Raw genomic sequence first — 20,330 nt, 5'->3', positions numbered from 1 at the left:
CATAGTGTGATGAAAGCTATTTCAAATTAACATAATGCCGGGGCGCCCAGTGGCATGTACGGGGGCCGCGAGTTCAGTTCTGTCCCCAGTCCTTTGCTGCTTTTTGACCCCTCTCTCGCCCCCTTTTATGCTATATCTGTCCAATGGAATAAAGGCAAAAAGCTCCAAAAAATATCATGACATTTTTTTTAACATAATGTCACAATGGTGCAGGAATATTGATTACAAACTATAGCATTTGTTCTGCCACTTTGTGTTAATTCAGCAACCACCTTGACAATACAAATACATGTCCAACCTCTGAAGTTAAGATGAATTCGTCTGACTCATAAACCCATGTTGCTAGCTTAAATAAACAATGAGAGTAGGCTTGGTTTTACCCCAGACACAGGTGCTAATCTACATAAACACCATTTCTGAATATTGGAGTTGAGTAAACATGTGTTTATCCTTAAATGCATTCCTGGTTCTACTGCTACTTCCATGTTGTTGTTGTCTTCTTCTGTGCTCATCTGGACCCTCTGGTCACTGGAGCATCACATTAATTAAAGTGTCGGTTTCTTGTGCTCTCAGATCTGTATGTTTGGGGTCAGTCTCTCCCTCTCTGTCAGCTGCTCAAGTGTATGATTAGAAGAGACTGTAACACCAGCCTTAAGTGGTCCACAGCTCGTCTGCTTGCTTGTGGTTGCTGGAGTCAAAGTATGCTTTTAATGACTAACATGGGATACTTTGAGGCTTGGGCCAGTAATTAAATAATCCTAAATGAATTATTAGCCAGTAAGTCTGCTAAATATCTGTCTGTGTGTGTGTGTGTGTGTGTGTGTGTGTGTACACGTGTGTACGTGCTTCTCTGCTTCTCTGCTCTGACTTTACAGTCTGCAGTGATTCAAGAGTATTATTGCACCCTAGAGATTGATTTGTATGATTCACCAGGAAGTGAGTGGTGAAGCAGTATGGATGAGAGAGTCAGAGAGAGCAGAGTGATCTGAAATATGAGGGAGGCAAAGAGAGGGACTATAATTATAATGTCAGTATTAATATATAAAACATCAAAGTGATTTTCAATGCAACAAAATGAGAGAGTTTGTTTAAACATTCAGCTTCAAAGGGTGTAATATTATCTATTTTATTATCCATATTCTTTAATCGCTGAAGTTTTACAGTGTTTGGGGCATTTCTTAACACACAGTATTTAGTAAAATAACTAGCAACGATCACAAACTATTCAGTAATAAGAGAAGTGAACAGATGCATAAAACTCTGTAGATTCACGATTAAAACTGAGGCAGAATATGCATACGCGCTCTTTTTGTCCAATTCATAAAGCCACACCCACAGTTCAGCACAAATAGATGTAGAAACGCCTTTAAACATCTGTTTGTATATTTACACGCACCACTCAGTAGACCTGTCAGTGAGAAATAAAATGAGTAAAGAAAATGCAATTTCACCAACTGTGTCTCATCTATGAAGCTCTCTACAGTGCCACAGCAGCTATCAGCACCAACGGCTGTAGATATTTGCAGCGTCCGTACCACGAATTCATTACATTTATGTAAATCATTATTGCGGTGAAATCTCGATGGTCATTATTATTAAATGTCAGAAGGATCACAGCGCTCATGTAGAAACTAAAATTAGAAAATGCTCCACATGATAAAATGAAACGATCACTAACAGGGCGATGAATGTAAATAAAAGTAATGCTTGTATTAATGCTATATTACTCATAAATAATTTAAAATTAACTTTATAAATGAGCCTTTGATTGGAATTTTACAGAACACAGTGTAAGCTGCAAAAACAAAAATGAAAGAACAATCAGTGAAGTTGGCAAACAATCTTAAAACATTGTTTTCAGTCTCTCAACTTATATATATCTATATCTAAGCTAAAACGGTGTGTACACTGCTCTGAAGAATGCGTAAGGTGCATGCAATCTCATGGCATTTGCATGTTTTTTTGTTCGTACACATTATTTATGCAGCTGGCCCCCGGTGACAGAAATGGGAGCTGTTATGTCAGTTCAACAACCACACTACTGCACTTTTCTATGTGCTCCGTATTGTTTTGTTAAGCAATAAAACACAACACAAGTTGTTGTTACTCTCCTAATATGCACATAAAACAAGTGTAAAAGTTAGAGGAATGGCACAGAGGCTTCTAGTGACAAAATGTCGGGATAGTGCACATTAATCAACATTTCTGTACATGTGCCAGTGTCAGCCAGCTGCCTAATTTTCAATTTTAAAGCCCTTAGCAAGATGGGCTTTAGTCCAGTTTTAGATAAAGATATATTATATCTATTTTATATCTATATCTATATCTATATTATATCTATTATATTATATAAAGATAAAACAATCTTACGTTGTAGCTTTAGTTTTATCTGTGTTCCCCACTCTGATTAACTGTGACAGACAATGACACAAATTTTAAATAAAACAGAAACCTCAGTCCTCTTTTTTCCCCCCTCTCTCAACTCTGCAGGATGAGTGGGAACACAGCAGTAACGGCAGTACAGGTTCTAGGCCCAGTTCAGGGTCCAGACCAGGATCCGGCTCACGCTCCGGCAGCAGAGGCAGAAACAACCAGTACACAGGCCCTTCCAAGGTACACATACACCTATGTGTGTTTTTATGTGTATGTTTGTCTTCTATGTCTCTTACTGCTACCACCCCATTCCCTCAGTATTTTTAAAATGATCGCCTTGTAAAGTAACGAAAGCGAATATCTTGAGGAGACCTTGAAGAAACAGTACAGTACTGTGGCTATATCTGCCGCGTGTCTATAAGGGCCCTGTGAAATCCCTTTACATTTTTTCCTGTCTGTTTTTTTAAAAAAAAAAAGTAATTCCGTGTTTTCTATTTTCATTTATCTGAACTGGGTGTTTATGATTAAGCAAATTTCGTCACCAGAAAGAGTTCCTTATGATGGCACCAATACGTAGCAGTCCACCATAGAACGCCACGATATTCCATGTTTTACATTTGATTCAGTTTCTATCATCAGATTTGTTTTCCACGTCACAGAAATCATATGGCCCGAGTCTCTTTCCTTACTCAACGTATTGTTCCCTTAGGAGTCCCATGCATCCAAACGTCTCACCACAAATCATATCTACACCATCATCATATGTTAAGGGGGCGCTGATTGTGCAAATGATGTGTTTACTCGTCACGAGGAGAACTACTCAGCGCGTGACAAATGTTGTGTAACATTATCTCTGGCTTTGAAAGGGTTTTTTCAAGTCTGACAGAATAACCCCGATGATGCCATGGTGATGTCATTAGGATCATCTCAGAATTGGGCCTTTTAGCATCAAGTTTCAACAGTGTTACAAACTGCGAGTGTTTGTTTTCTGTTTTTCTCCTCCCCAACTTAATGGAAGTGCAGTACTAATAAGTTGGTGGGATACCTCTTAAATCAACACAATAATTACACTGTAGTATAACATAATATTATAATATTATAAACCCACAGTGCCATTTATTGCAGTATGTGGAAAACGATTCACTTCTTTCCCAAAAAATATTAAAAAGGAAATCTGCCTACCAGTAAGCCTTGTATGTGGTTGTTTGATGAGAAGTCTTTTGTCATCATGCTAATATTTTCCTTGTGTGCTGTCGGGACAGAACGGGAACAGAGACGGTTCCTTTGACATCTTGGGGACAGACATATGGGCTGCCAACACGATGGACTCACACGGGTAGGTGCCTCACTGTTTCACAGACCTAATATGTTGTACAGTCTTCTGGGTCTGAATTCCAGCCATAGTTTGTAGAGGGTCATATGATTTAGATTTAGACACAGGCTGAGTCTTTGCTCTCTTGCTCTGAAACTGTCCTTGTATTTTTTTTCAGTCGCTTTCTCCCTTCCTCTTAACCTGTCCGTGCTTGTCTTATCTACAGCACTATTTGTTCATTTGAGGTCTGCTGTTTTCTAAATCTTGAATTAGTCGTCTCTTACTTAGCCCAAGACAGTTTTTCTGAGGTAACATTTTCAAGACTGATCACTGCTGGCTTGTTGTAGGTATTCAAAGAATAAATATACACATTAAAGGCAAATACATCTATACTTAAATGCCATTTTAACACTTCAGATCTCAACACTTGAAATCTTGTTTTTTTCTTATATATGTGAGGTCAGTGTGAAAATCTTTCATAGCTTCTGTGACTAAATGATTTTTCAAACAAGAGCTTGACCTGAAATTTAGAGGAGAATAAAAAAGGAAATGACTGAGACATAAATCAGTTTCACTGGGGTGAGGACTGGTTGCCATGGTAACTGCTGCACGGCAGCTTCAGCTACCTAAGTTCCGGCCACGTTGGCACATCTGAGCACACAGTGAAGGAGCAGCGGATGATGTAAGCAACTCTCCCTCTATGCAGACAGAGTCCAAATGTAGAGTAGATTCAGCACTGAATAAAAACACGTATTTCTGCCCTTAAAGTTGTGTGAAACAGTGGAAAGCAGTTGACATTGAAAGCTTTGCTCTAGTTTATTGTCTCATAGCAGAAAATGTTAAAGATGCAGTTTTTCAAGAGTTGGTAGATGGGCCACTCATTGGAGGATTGGTGTTTTGGCTGAAAATTGTCCACAGTTTTATACAGCATGAGATGAAATAATCTTTTTCTAAAAAAGCATTTAAAACCAGGGTTCCCACAGTCATGGAAAACCTGTAACATATAGTGGTGAATTAATTTTTTGATATGTTTAAAAATATTAAAAATATTTATTTTTTAATAAGCTTTAATATGTATCAATGTGTGACAACATTTTGGTTGCTTATTTGTTCATCACAAAAGTTTCCTCATTTTCTTCCTGCGTTCCACCTCTCCCTTCCCTTTGTATGCCCACTAGACATGTCAAATAATTTTTTAAGCCCTTTTGGCTGATGGGGAGAGGAATGAAACTTTAAATGACTGTGTTTAAGGCATGTTTTCTTATTAAAAATAAAAAATTTGATGATTTTATTTTATTTTTGTTTTGGCAGTTGGGGGCATTTTTTTCTTTAATTTTTGAAAGGCATGCTTTTTTTTTAAAAAAAAAAAAAAAATCACCAAAATGAACCCCTTTAACATAGCCAGAAAATATAAAAACAGAAATTATTGTTGGATTTTTTAATGCAAGAACAACCAAAAACAAAGCAATGCCAGTGTTGATTTTGATTTAAAAAAATAAATAAATAAAATAAATAAAGGCCCTGAAAACCTATTTTCTCAATCAGCTTCTTTCTATGAATCTTGAGATTGTACATGAATACAGTTTATTGCCAAAAAAAAATTTGGTTAATAAACAAGTGTGCACACAGTCCTGATGATGCACATTAGCTAGGTTTTAAAATCAAGTATTTGGGATCTGTAAGACTCTTCAACTGAGGTTAACTTAGAATTTGGAAGCTGTCCTCTACATCTGTGCACCTTCTCACTCTTTCCTTGTGCTCATGCATGAATACTGGATGTTTGATTTATCTCGTTGTCTTGGTTGTAGAGGTGCAGGCTGGGACGTGCAGCCAGAGAAGCTGGACTTCAGTCACTTCCACAGGAAACACTTTAGAGGAACGCCAAAGCACCTGCCACACATTGACAGAGAGGGGTATGTTGTTATGGCTTTTGATCTCAGATTTTTATCAACTCCATTTGGTTCTGCAAGTGCTGCTCCGCTCCTTCGTAGTATTGTTTTGATTATCCCATGTTGTCTCACCAATGTCTTTTAGGATTGTCCCTTGTCACTAATTCAGTCTCTTTATGTCTGCTTGTCATAATGGTTGCAATCCATTAACTCTGGCCTCCTCTCTTTCAGGATGAACAAAATCAAATTTGAGGAAGATGACGGCATAGACATGAACGACATAGAGAGGTTCCTACCCCAACTGCGCTCTGTAAGTCACTGGCCTTTTTTTTTTCATCTTTTAAATCTACATGCTTGCTTCTAGCTTGATAGATTTCTCACTCTGATATGTAAGATGTCTTGATATACATATTTTTGTACTACATGGACAATGTTATGCTGTTTTTTTAAATTAGTTCTCCTGCACTGATGTGACAGCAAACATCAGGAAAAAAAACTCACCAATATTGCAACCTCACAATCTATTAGTTGTTAGAGGGTGACCCCTGTTGGTGTACAGGAGGAATGAGAGATGTGCTCACCAGAGCAATGGTGCCATAGTCAGGTTTAAAATAACTACAGTATACAACATCATTGAACAAAAAAAGAACATTATCAAAAGATCAGTTTTATTACCTCTTTTTGGTTGAAGAACATGGAAGACATGTAAGAACAGTGTGTATAGTTTAACATATATGCCAGAAAAGAGACTGGTTGATTATAAATGATCATTTGGTGACACCAGCTGGTCAGATGCTGAAGTGTGCCGTATCCGATGTAAAAATGGCTTCAAATGTTACACTACCCCCTGGTGGTGAAATGATTGGACAACATTTACACATGAGATATTAATGTCCACAGAGACCTGATGTTTGTTTCGTGGCTGTTTGAAACCTCTTCATCAGCTTTTAAGCACAAAATAAAGGATAGGTACACATTTTTTTCAAATGTATCTTAAATTAATATTTAACAGTTACAGTTACTTAACAGTACTTAACATATTTACTCTGAACGAGGAGACATAATTCCTCCATTTTTGTTTCCCGAGACAGTGTTTGTGTGCTGAGCTTCATCTGTCAGATAGTAAAACAAAAGGACGAATTTTGTACCAAAATTACATCACTTAAGAAAAAAATCCACTTCATTTGATTAATGCACACTTCAGGAGACTGGCTGAAGGATTTGAAGTTGCAAACCGCTGCTCTGCTTCTCCATGGCCTCTTTGTACATACATTTTATATTCTACAGCCTAATTACAACAACAATTTCCAAGTTTTATTCTAAATTAAGAGCACACGGATTCTGATTAACACCAGACATAAACAGCTCACAACTTACATTTAGAAAAAAAAAGCTTTAAGAAGCAGTTTAAAAAGATAGCGTTATTCCAGAATATGATGTCTGCCGTCAACAAATTGAAAAGTGTAGAACTGATGTAGCAGCTGCGTTTTGCGGGGTATTAGGCTTTGTGTTTTCCAAGGTGATTTGTCACTCAGCGGGGGCAGGGTTCACTCCAGGTCTCCGATGTCACCTTCCTCTCTTCCTTCCCTGCAGTCTGAGCCAAAATGTCTTCCATCCTTCATAGTGTTTGAGCCACAGTGTCTTCCTCTTTCCTTCCCCTCTTGGCTCCTGCAGTCGAGCTGCGTTTCGCCTCTCATAGTGTTTCAGCCAAGATGGGTTCTAGTTGCGCTACAAAGATGGCTTCCTCATTGTATTGCCCCCGAGCCAAGATTGCCGTTTCCGCTCATTCAGTTAGGGCCAAAAGAAAGATGGGGTCAACTGCGTTCGTCTGGTGTGATGGGATCGGATATGTGTGGGCACCGGGACACAGCAAGGTCAGAGACACAGAGCTGGGGAGCAATTGCCACATTTTCTCTCCCTCACATTCCAAAACTGTTTCTGACTTCAGCCATCATCACACAACCTCTCTTTCACTCTCTGTCTGTGCTGGGTATCATGCCCTGGCATCTTTAAAGTTTATCCCAAAGCTCTGCCAGGCGGAGTCATACAGCAGTGATGCCAGGCCAGTAAAGTCCTTGTTTTTTGGGGTTTTATTTTCTTGCTCTAATGAGGCCATCCACCGACAATCCCCCTCCTTGGTTTGGGATAGCACCCAAGACAACTGTGAGGGCACTTAAGTTTCCATTTTCCACTTTCAGGGCCAGTAGTTTAGAGAGACCACACTGTAACATAAAACACTGAAGCCACAATCATTGTTAACTTCAGCTGAACTGAACCGGAGTGGTTTGCAATCAAGAGATCTTTTTTTGTGTCGTGTCAAATGTCTTAAGCATCAAATTTATAAAGCATTTTTATTATATGTGCGCTGTACGGCTGCGTCATATAGGAAAACATTAGTATTGGATCGGGTCTCTATTTGGTAAATGACTCAGATCACATGCACATCACACTTCACACCAATATAGAATATGCCATGGAATTTCTGATATGTCTGGGCGTGTGTGAGAGCTAGTTTTTGCTGTAAAATGTTTGTACTGCGGTTTGCTGCTTTTAATTGATGCTGAGTGTGCTGGCTGTGTACCTCTCCTTTCTGCTGCCACTTTCAGTTTTGTTACATGAACACATCCATTCTCCTGACTGTAACTAAAACAGTATTATGTGGCGGGGGATTTTTACATCTTGCTATTAAAACACATGACTGGCTGTCATGTCTCACTTGTTAGCTCATGGCAGATAAGTAATTTACTCAAGTACAAATTTGAGGCACTCGTACTTAAGCTGTTTTTTTTCCATTTGTATCTCCATTTGATGCTGCTTTATACTTCTGCTCTGCTACATTTCAGGTGGAAATATTTTACCTTTTACTCCACTACATATAACAGACAGTTATTAAGATTTCACATTAGAAAATGTGATAAACTATTAAATATCACACATTGTGAACCCTTAGCACCCTGAGAAATGTTATTAATTACACCAAAGAGACATTCCCCTTTTAAATTAAATAAATAAAAGTAATTAACGTATGATTTTGAGGCCTAAAGAGGTTAAATAACTAATTGTTCTTCTCCTTTTCTACCACATAAAACATCTCAAGACCCCTCAGGTTTTGTGACTACTGGACTAAACTATCTAACTGTATATAAAGTAGTTAAAAACAACACCAGTAGAGTCCTCTGTATACATTGATAAATCGGCAGTTACATCAGTGAGAAGATTTTGCTGTTAATCCAGCATTGTTGTTTACATTGTTGTCTTGGTACTTAAATTAAAGGATCTGAGTACTTCTTCCACTATTGGCTCATCATCAAAGCTTTACTTGTGCACTTTTGATGTTTACTTATTGTTTCTAAGCAGATAAATTTGTTGATTATAAAAATAATCATCCAGGCAACAACAACAACACGTCTCTTTTCCCCAGTCACCACCTCCGGCTACTGTACTGCAGGGCTACATCATCCAAAGTCCCCGTCTACGTTCCACACTTCCTGCCAACATTCACCTCCCCTTTCCAGGAGCCAGAATAGACTTACAAATAGCCCTGGGATGTGGAAAACATCTCGTTTGTGTGTGTGTGTGTGTGTGTGTGTGTGTGTGCGTGTGAGAGGGAGAATTAGCTTCCTCCTGTAGCCCTTAAAGTCTGCTGCACCTCTTCTGGCCTCTCTGGAATGTTAACCTGCACATACAATACATTTACGTCCAGCATCACGTAATGACGGAGGCATTCAGGGGTCAGAGCGCGAGCATTTATCTGTGGATTCATGACACGTATCGCACGGATTCCGATTAACACCAGCCAGAAAAAGCAAGAGTGCACAGTTCATTCATTTTATTAAATATAAATAACAACTATATTTTTGTTTGCACCAAACAAATTATTGAAACACAGATATAGTAATAAAATGTGAATAAAGATGTGCAACTAATAAAACCTTATTAGAGCAAGGATAAAGTGAAAACAAATCATTAAAAATATATTTATACGTCAGAAATTTAAAAAAAAAGTTTTAATTTAAACACCATTGTAAATAGTGTTAAAAGTTTTAAAGTTTTAAAAGTTTTATTACTTGATGTCAGAGTCTACAGATAAAAGTACTCATCTGATTTCTTTGCTAATTGAATGTGAAATGTGTCCCAGACACCATCTTCACAAAAAAAAATACCGTTCATTGATGGCCACCATCAAGAATTGAAGTATTATTTTAATCTACATTATCTAAAAGAGCACACAGTGTTACAGACATTAAATTATAACAACAAAAATGTATTATACTCAACAATAGGGCTGCAGGATATACCAAAAAAAAGACATTGTGATTATTTTAGGGATATTGCAATTAAGATATGCGTCATGATTTTAGTAGGAATGTTAATTTCTGCATTTTTGCGAACACAAAAAAGATGATGATGTAATTTCTGCTGGGGTCTATACCAAACAAGCACATCCCCTTATGGCTTGAATATGATTTGTAGGCCAGGGCATCTCTGTAGCACCGCAGTGTGTCATGATTCTGTGTTTTTACCTGAATCAAAAAAACTGCAGCGCCTGCGATTTGAACTTGGCCATTGTGATTTTGGAAATATTTGGGTTAATTGTGCAGCCTTACACAATAATACACAGATTTCTGCCTAACTATCTACTGTCCTGTGTTTTGAAGTTAAGTATTTTCCCAGTAAAATGTGAAGTAAGAATTTAAGGCCACTAAATAAAATTGATCTTATAGAGAGACTCCAGGTGATAATACAAGCTATAGTTTTTAAGGATATAGAGTACTGCTGCAACTAAAGATATTGTCATCATTGATTAATGTGCTGATTTTTCACAATAAATCGATCATTTGTAAAGTGCATTAGACATCATGAAATCATGAAAAATGGCCATCAGGATTTCTTAAAGCCTTAAGTGACATAATCAAATGAATTTGTTGATTTAGGACCAACAGTCCTAAATCTAAATGTATTTTTTTAGTGATATAGAGAAAAGCAGAAAACCTTCAGCTTGTAGAAGCTGGGAGCAGTGAATTTGTGTTCTTATTTGGAAAATGATGCAAAGAATAGGCCGAGAATTTTCCAGCTTGCCAGAAGTACAGAATTAAACTGGCAAATGTGAATGATGTTTTCCCCTTGAGACTGCAGATGTTTTCATATCCTCTCGCTTCACCTTTCCCTCCCTCATGACACAAACTGTCCAGCAGCATGGACACTCGATCTCACTCGCATACTATTTGGAATCATCAACACGATCCTGTCAGCGTGATCCTCGTTGTTGTGACAGCCACAACTCGTGTATGCGTGTGTACATGTGGGTGTTCTCAACACTCACTGTACCTGGAATAATGTCAGCAAATGTCTGCTTATCCACACATCCACAGTGTGTTTGTGTGAGTACGTGTTAAAGGTGATGCACACACATCCCCTGGACACATTGTGATAGAATTTTGCATTTGATCAGAATCCTCTCACCGGTGGGAGTTTTCTCCTCTGAAAAAAAGTGGGCGCTTCTGTTTCTGTACGCTTGGTATGAGTGTTGTGACCTGATGTTCTTTCCCGAGAGGTAATTTATCGGCTGCCAAGATCATGTCAGCTCAGTGTTACCAGGAGTCCAAGTTGTAGCCTCAATTTGGTTAAAGCTGAATAACAATGTTATTTTCAGCATAGGTTTTTTAAAAATGGTTTGATATTTGAGGACATTTAGAGATTTAGACAAAAATATTGATAGCACTATATCTGTGCTATTTACATGTAGTGCTATATGCACTACATGTAATATGAAGCTTCAACCAGCAGCTGTCTAACTTCACTTTGCATAAAGATTGGACTCAAGCTCAGTCCAAAGTTAAATTATCAGTTTTTACACAACAGAAACAATGTGCTAATTAATTAGCTTGAGATGAGCTTATAGATGGGATTTTAAGTTTGGGATGGAGTCAGGCGAGCTGTGTCTCCCTGCTTCCAGTCTTTATTCTAAGCTAAGATAGCGCCAACATGGCAGCCAGGTCACAAGCTTTCTCATTTTACAGCTAAACAAACAGTAGACTAAAATATGTTTCTGAAAACATTTAAGAAAAGCAGTAGCCAATGCATTAACAGAATCTTGAGTCGTGTTTGATCAGCGCTGCCGAGTTTGACAGTTTGACTGCGTACAAACAGTGATTGACATAACTGACAGCTGCCTGAGAGACTCCTCGGCTCTGATTGGTTGTTGTAACCACAGTAGATTCTGGTGAATGTCATCAGAGGCGTTAGGAGAGAAGGAGGGACAAGGCTTTTTTTGTTTCATGTATTTCTTTCAGTATATACAGTTTCAGCAAATATGATACATTATTTTCATTTAAGTGACCAACTACAGCTTTAACTCTCAGCACAAAAGCAAAAAAGTGTTTTTTTCCAAAACGTTTCATTCAAAACTATTCATTTAAATCATGGCCATAATAAACCAGTTTTCTCGGTAATGTCATTCATAGCCAATACACAATTATACTTCTTTTTTTCTTTTTTCAAAATGATTAACGACAAAGGCATGTTTTTCCTCCATGCTGTTAGTGACAAAATTCAAAATATCTTTAAGAATGGATGGCACCAGAGGAGGAAGAGGAGGTTGGGGTTAGACCAAGCAGAGAGGGAAAAAGCGGCTAGTCATTTTGGAGACATCCGGTCTGCGGTCGGTGAACAAAGCGGTCCAACAAGGGAACAAAGCCGGAGTCTGGAGCTGAGATATCACAGACTGGTTGGCCCCTTCGTCTGGAAGTGTACGTGCCGCAGAGCAGGACTCCAGTTGAGAAGGGACATCGGGGGGGCGGGGTGGGCTTTTTGGGCGGTCTGTCTGTCTGTCAGCTGTCAGCTTGTCTGACACCTGCATTCCTCTCACAGTATTTACTCACACACATTTATTGTTCCCGTATGTTTGTGCTCACCTCAAACACTTCTTCCGCACGTCTCTTCTATCATCTTTTACCTCGTCTCCCTTTGCTTCTTCCTATTTGCTGTTTCCTTTTTCCTATTCTCTTCTGACCACCATCATTGCGCTCCACCCCCCCCACCCCCCATCACCACCATCCCCTCCTCTCCTCATGTCATCCTTCACTCCTCCCCTCCATCCTTCAAATGCTGGTGGGCAGCAGAACAATATCCAGGGGGTCACGGTGACCGGCAGCCCCCTCCCTGTGGTCTCTTCCTGCTATTGTTCCCGGTCCTACTGCTGCTTGGCTCCTACACTCTATTAACCGCACACATACTGGCTTAATCACCACTGTACTCTGTTCTCCTGGCCTCAATCATGGGAGAAACACTGGAGACTTGAGAACATACATGAAAGCAGGATGCCTTTGGAAATCCGTAATGAATTCCACGGAGGTATTCAATAATAGTGCTTGATCTGTTAAATTAATCACATGAAACGACAGTAAATACGCACACACGAACAAAATAATCAAATGTATTCTATTACAAGTGCATAATAATGACATGTGCATTGTAAAACAGTTGATGATGGGAAATTGCAAGGCCAAAAAGGAAGTTAACTTAATATCATGCCCCTTTTTTTTCTTCCTCCTCCCCTTTTTGAACTGATTTATGTACTTGGCATTACTGCTGTGCTAAATCCCAAGAAACAAGGTAACCTCCAGCCTGTGCCATAATTAAATTCATCCTCTGTCCCTAGTATGTGTTCATGATAGGTTAAGTGCTGCCCAAGGTGTCAATTTATGGTGATAATATAACAGTAAAATCAGCTTGTGTCACAGTACGCAGCACCAGAAATGTCCTCACAAGAATAGGGGTCATTAAATAGCCCTCACAGATTGAATGCAAACCTGTCCGCGCACACAAAGCATCTGATCCCGCAGAGAAGATGAGGTGGAGGTAACATAGAGAGCACACATGATTGAAGTTTTTTTTTTTTTTTTTTTTTTTTACAGAGCTGTAAACACATGAAACCTGCTGCTGCAGCAGTGGTTGTCGCATGATTATATTTCTATAGGGTACTACAGGTTTTTCCCTCTTTTTCTCTGACACTTTGATCCCACAATGGCTCCATCTCCTCCTGCAGCTAGACCCCCGAGTTCTTTGATGTGCCTGTCTATCTGTCTGTGCTCGGCTGTGGCCCCGGCCTCAGATCACTTATTAAATGAGACACGCATGTCAGGACCTCACATCTTTTCCTCTTATCACCGATCACCCACCGTACCTGACTGCGGCAGCTTTAAATCTCTTCTTTTGGCACGGTTGGCAGGCATTAGCTGCAGAGTAAGATACATGAAAGGCCCAAAGTAGGGATCATGGAACATGAAGCAAATCTTTTACCACAGGGATTTTACAGAAAAACAATTCTAAAACCTTAATGTGAACTTGATTTCTGACATAAGAGAGCTAGTCACATCCAGGATCACTGCAGCAGTCTGTAAGCGCCAATATCGAATAGTGTAGCACCTCCTGTTGCTTAGTTCTCATGGAATCGGTAATGCACAGGTCATGTTCTTTCAAGGCCTGCACCAGCCCAGCCTGAAACATATGCGTTAATCAATTAAGTTTCAAAAAGTTTCTCGTAATACAGTCTACTTGCTGTTGTCTACACTGTATGTCATTTCCAGTAAATATCACAATATTAACAATGTGTTTTCTATTTAGAATATACAAAAGTAAAAAGACAAGTACTCACCCATTTTTAGGGTGGTTTTATGTATGATCTCAAGCACATAGCTGATAACCTACGTGGTTTGTTCACATCAAGTAACAGAAATGCATATTTCATGGATTCAGTGTGAACAGAGAGGCACTTGCTTCCATATTTGCCGAGGAAGATTTAGACATTATGGCCAGAGAGATTTAACAGATTTTCCTAGACAAAAGCAGAATAACAGAAAGCCTGAGCGCAGCAGCGCTGATGTTAAAGCTGCTGTCTGACAGAGAGGGTAAGAGAAGGTGAAAGTTGGATGATTGCATGCCCCACCCCCCCGTGCTTATTCCACTTTGGCACACTGAAATCCAAGCAATACACAGTGACAAAATTTACTCAAAGAATCTGTCTTGACCTGCACTCAGTATAACAGCAAAAACATATTTTGTAGCCCAAAAATTGGCCAATTTATTAGACTTATCGTTCACAAATACAAAAAATTAGAGGATAGTCTATATGACCTGAGAAATTGAATATGGTTTCACTTGTTGCAGCTTTAAAGGAGTTATAGTTACTATTTGATAATAATAATGATAATAATTGAATTCAATTATCATTACAAAACTTCAACTCACCAGCATATAAGAAACAGAAACGCCTAAGCTAATTTTCATGTGGCCTCAGGAAGTATAATATATGTATATATATATATATAAATATATATAAATATACACACACACACACACACACACACACACACACACATACACATATGTATATGTATATATACACACACACGTATATGTATATATATATATATTCTGGGGCCGAATAAATGCTAAGTTATTCATTCAGTGGGCAAAATGTCCAAATAATTTCAGCCTATATGTATTTCTGTTTCCCTCTCAGTATTCTACGTGCTTGCTATCTTGTATTTACTGTCTGTCTTGTTTTTGTAAATGCTCTCTCTCTCTCTCTCTCTCTCTCTCTCTCTCTCTCTCTCTCTCTCTCTCTCTCTCTCTTTCTCTCTCTCCTCTGCTCTCAACAACCTGCCGAGTAATGCCACCCCTGGGGCAGTTTTAAATTTATTGCTTTTGGCCGAGGGCCCTTGCAACATAAATAATCGGAGAGAAACAATGGTCGGACTGAATGAGCATCATACCAGGATTGTTACACACTGGAAGGGGCAGGAAGACGTGCACTTCACTTTCTATGCTATTGCAGAGAAAGTTCTATAATCGTTATTCTCCATTTCTATTCTTCACACTTCAATCCCCGTTCGCTTTTCTCATTTCCTTACTTTCCTTCCTTGTTACTTATACCCTCTTTCACGCTGAAGCAGCGTCATTGTTATGAATGGATCTACAATGGTATCTGACCTAGGTTAGTGACCCCGTCCAGCAAAACCTGCAGAAAAAAACCCATTTCAAATACTACCATGGGTAAGAAGTAAAATTAGCTCTAAAAGCTAAATCATGCATTGCATTTTCAGATGTGTGTCTACGTGGAGCTACGTGGCAATGTGGGGTGGTTGTAAAAATGACACATCCTCTCTGTTAGCATCCCAGGTAGCTGCTCCCAGTGACCTGTAATTTTTCCTGGAATGTTAGGTGGTGTGTCAGCTTCCTCTCGAGGTAGACGCACACACCCAAGCACATAATACAATGCACACAGAAAACACACACCCCAATCAGGGTAGTAAAATTTTAACTTGACAGTAAACCAGATTGTTTTTTGGTTGATAGGTGAGCTGTGGTCTGTTGGTACAAGTAGTGACAGCTGAATTTTGATGTTGATGCTTGTGCTCTACAATAACTTATTGTTCCACATGTTGGCAACCGGACACAAAAATACATATCAAGACAAACGCACTATTGTGGTACACCTTGTCTTGTTCCTCCTCTGCAGAGATGATCATTTTTTGTCGACAAGATATTCAGATGCATTTGCTGTTGTAGTCCATGTCTAAAACAGCATGTTCAACTAAAATAGCCACGCTGTAGCATAGATTTCGGTTAGCCGTACAGTTTCCTATAGAATAAGACTGTATGTGTGGCAGATGACACCGGACATTTGCTTATTTTTTTTCTTTTTCTTTCCCTGTGTGTCCTTTCGCATTGTATTCTTCTCTCAGTTCTGTTTAAATAGTTCCAGTCATTTTCCTCCTGCATTTACATTTTGTTCTTTCCTTCAGACTTTAAATGAATCACATTGTCAAAACTGTCTCTCTTTTTTTTCTCATCAAAACCCATCCACATCCATGTCTTTCATCTACTCATTAATCTCCTCTGGTCTTTCTTCTGGATTCCTCCACGATCCTGCTCGGCGATGGCCAATCAAATACGTGCAAACATGCATTGATGGTAGATTACTTTGTAGTGTTTAACGGGGTAATTCTAGTGTTTACCTTGTGATTGAGAGATGGAGGATTAAGGGACTGTGGCTGTAGCAACTTTCTAGCTTTAGAAAATCCTGTCAGATGTATGCTCATGGATCTGCTACTTTAACTGGAGCTGCTCGATAGCATTTTATATTTTCTGTAGCTGTAGCAACTCATTCACAACAATTCGGCCCGAGCCTTTTTTGAATGCAGCACTATTTTAGTCAAAATTCCACTTAGGACGAATGGAGGTGAAGAGAGATTCTCCTGCCATCCCCACCTTCTGGATCACTACTCTCATTTACTTTCAACTCGATACCCACTCACTTTAAGGAAGTACTTAAAATACACCTTTATCTGTCTCTTGATAAACTTTATAGTCTTTACTTCTAGAAATACAAACAAAACCACGGACAACATCTCTATCTCTATCTGCTCTCATTCTCTCTCCCGCTTACATAGCCAGCCCCCCCTCCCCGTCCTTGTCACGTCCACAAGGCTCTCGCTGCCTGCCGCGAGGTGAGGGGTCTCCTGGCTGGGGACCAGGACAGCACACGCCTCTCTTTGATCTACCCCGCGCTGGCTGCTACCTGCAGATAGCATATTCACACACACACACACAGCGCTCTCCCTTTCAACCACAGAGACAGCTCCACATCTCTCGCTTCCTCCTTCCTCCGCCTCTGTCAGATGCATTATAAACTGTGCACACAGTTGTGGGTCCACAGCTTCCCTCTAATGTACTGTAAAATGTGCTTTTGTTTTTTTGGCTGTAGATTTGAAAAATCCAGAGAGCCATTTTTTTTTTTTTTTTTTTTACACCAAAATCTAAAATAATGATGTAAATATACTATAAGTTAAATGGTTCTGGTAAAAAATGTTTAGTGTGCACCGTTTTACCCTTTCTGTGTGTGTGTGTCTGTGTATGTGTCTGTGTGTGTGCTCACCGTCATCTGGTTGCCATTTGAAGGCAGAATTACAGCTAATGATATCCTAGAGGAAAACTACAGTAGCTAAACATGCAACAGTTCCTTCGTTCCTTTCTTTTTCTCTCTCCACCTACTTTTCCTCCCTGTTAGACCGTTCTAGTGGCGAGTCATTGAAATCTGGAAAATTGCAGAATTTCATAGCTATTAATGCTCTTTGGGTTTAAAGTCTCTGGTCAAAGTAAAGCGTTGTATTGACAGACAGCCTAAGTGTGTGTTTGTCTGACTTTTTTTATATTACTGTGCCACACAAATACAATGAGCCCCCCCAACACACACACACACACACACACACACACACACACTCACACACTTTCTGCCTCTCACATCTGGATTCAATCAGAATCCGATGATCCCCCAGCAGCCTCTGTGAGAGAGAAGTAGGTTAGAGTGGTCGTGTCAAATATCAAGCAAACTCATTATAGTATCTACAATATGTGTTTCTGCAAGTCTGAGTGCACAGTATGTTTGTGCAAAAGAGAAATTCAGAGAAATGTTTTGACACAAATATAGCAGTAAAATTTGTTAGATTGAATTAGAGTTTGTGTCCATGCAAAACTGTGTATAGGTAGCCATGAATGCTGTCCTTGTGGATTAATAAAAAAATGCCTGTATTGACAGCACCACAAAACAGTCTGCAACCATTTTCTATATAATATGCATTTTCACTGCTTTTGGATGCAAAGGAAAGAGGATGAGGCAATTATATGATTGTATGGTGATTAATGATTTACTGGTCATGGGGTGAGATCTGCAGAGATTTATGGTTACTATATTTTTTTTATACTTTCATGAAGAAAACAGAAAAAAGGAAGAATTTAATGATGCTGCACCAAGAGCAAAACAGTCCACAGAGCCCCACCTTCGTCTTTACAGACTATGGTCACCTTCTGGCACAATGCTCTGGGTTGAGAATTTGGGGAAATTTGGGGCTTTTTGCTGTGCATCAGCCTGCAACTATTTGCTGCAGAGAGCAGCACACACACATGCATCCCTGATCTCTGACTGACACTGACGCTAACTGAAACAAACTTCAGCATCCACTGCTTATGCAGGGTACAGAATCTGCTTGTAACATGATGTCTTGGACTCCCAGTTAGACAACACACACACACACACACACACACACACACACACACACACACAGTCACACATTTATGCACCATCTACAATCACATACTGTTTGTATACATAACAGCGCTGGTCCGAGGGCACCTGTAACCATGGTAACAGCTACACATAGTGATGCTGTGGAAGGGATAGTGTGCATTTTGATTGGCAGGGGCTGATGTTTAATAGATGATAGATGGGTTTTATTTTCTTTAACTACACTGTATAAGTAAGGGGTACATTCCATGATAATACATGAGAAACATGCAAACAAAAGGCAAATAAATATCTTTTGTTTATTTACTGGGGATGCAAGATAATATCACATATTGTGGATATTGGCTTTAAAATGAATTATCGGAATCAGCCAACATGCTCATGCTCAATGTCTGCCAATATTACAAATTGATATTTTTTTTTTATTGACTTTTTTTTTTTATTGATTTTTTATTGACTTTTTTTATTGACTTTTTTTTAATTGCAATGACTTTTTAAATCCTTAGAAACGTTTAAATCAGTAGGTAAAAAATTAGCTGATTTCTTGAAGTCCTGCCACGCGCCCTAATATTAAAACATTTTTTCCTGTAGCGATAATGTTAACGGTTTAACATACACACACACACACACAGAAACGTTAGCTCTCTGTTACATAATCGATTATTCATTAAAGTCAACACAAAAAGGAACAAAATAACATTTGCTGGTTGTACATCCTTAAATATGAGGAACTGCACTGTTTTTTTGTTTTATATAATTGTCAACTAAATATCTTTAGATGGTTGGTCAAGATATTTAAAAATGTAATTTTTATTTTCTGTTTCATTAAAACAAGCATTAGTTGCAGCCCTAATAATCATCTCTATCCCTGATCTTCCCACATTCTTACATGCAACTTGAACTCTTTATTTTCTGTGAAGGAAATAAGACACAACATTGTGTAAACATAAAAAAAGATTCAATTTCCTTTGATGAACTGCTTCCAAAAGAAAATGGCAACTATCTCTTTGTTCTAGTAGGAAAGCAAGCACATTACGTAATTTTGCATGTACAATAATGAAGAACACTGTAGATACTTTCCACAAAGTCATCTGTATCACTGGTTATGACAGCAGCTGTCTCTTTTTCTATGATTTGTCCCTAACAGGTCTTCCCACCCCTTCCTAATGAGGCTGAGATCGCACACACCAAAAAGCTCTTCCGACGCAGGAGGAATGACCGACGGTAATGACGCATGCAAGCTCTCTTTCTCTCTCCCTCACACACACACACATACACACACACACACACACACACACACACACACACACACACACTCACACACTCACACATACCTACCTCAGTGAGAGGGAATGTTTTTACTGTTGATGTCAGATGTCAGTGCACAGCCAGTCCTATAGCCTTAACATCTCTCCACAGCCAAAGCAATGTCAAGACAGGAATGCAGGCTCCACACTTCACTGCAGACAGGAAAAAGAGAGAAAAAACACAGAGGAGACATTCAAGGTTTTTTCAGGTTTAATAGGTCACTCAAAAGCATTTAAGCCAGTTATTCAGTCACCCACGTTTGCCTACAATACCAACTTTCTTTCTCTCATTATGAATTTACTCATCATGCTTTGCGACATTTAATCTATCGTCCTGTCCCTACACTCTTAACTCTGCCACT

The 20,330-nt window shown here is 39.1% G+C and overlaps 1 protein-coding gene across 5 annotated transcripts in view; it reads left to right on the top strand.

The window, feature by feature from the left end:
* Positions 1-20,330, top strand: part of ctif (CBP80/20-dependent translation initiation factor) — a 59,664-nt gene that overhangs the window by 14,817 nt on the left and 24,517 nt on the right. For all 5 annotated transcript variants that reach the window (XM_042508949.1, XM_042508951.1, XM_042508950.1 and 2 more), the window contains 5 exons: positions 2,491-2,613; positions 3,636-3,709; positions 5,494-5,598; positions 5,806-5,884; positions 19,809-19,885. In XM_042508949.1, coding sequence (XP_042364883.1) covers positions 2,491-2,613; positions 3,636-3,709; positions 5,494-5,598; positions 5,806-5,884; positions 19,809-19,885 — 458 coding nt within the window. The remainder of the gene's footprint in view (positions 1-2,490; positions 2,614-3,635; positions 3,710-5,493; positions 5,599-5,805; positions 5,885-19,808; positions 19,886-20,330) is intronic.

The sequence above is a fragment of the Plectropomus leopardus genome, chromosome 20 (genome assembly GCF_008729295.1).
Source record: "Plectropomus leopardus isolate mb chromosome 20, YSFRI_Pleo_2.0, whole genome shotgun sequence".
Lineage (NCBI taxonomy): Eukaryota > Metazoa > Chordata > Actinopteri > Perciformes > Serranidae > Plectropomus > Plectropomus leopardus.
Note: the sequence above shows the minus strand (reverse complement) of the source record. Positions and strands in the feature narration are given on the sequence as shown.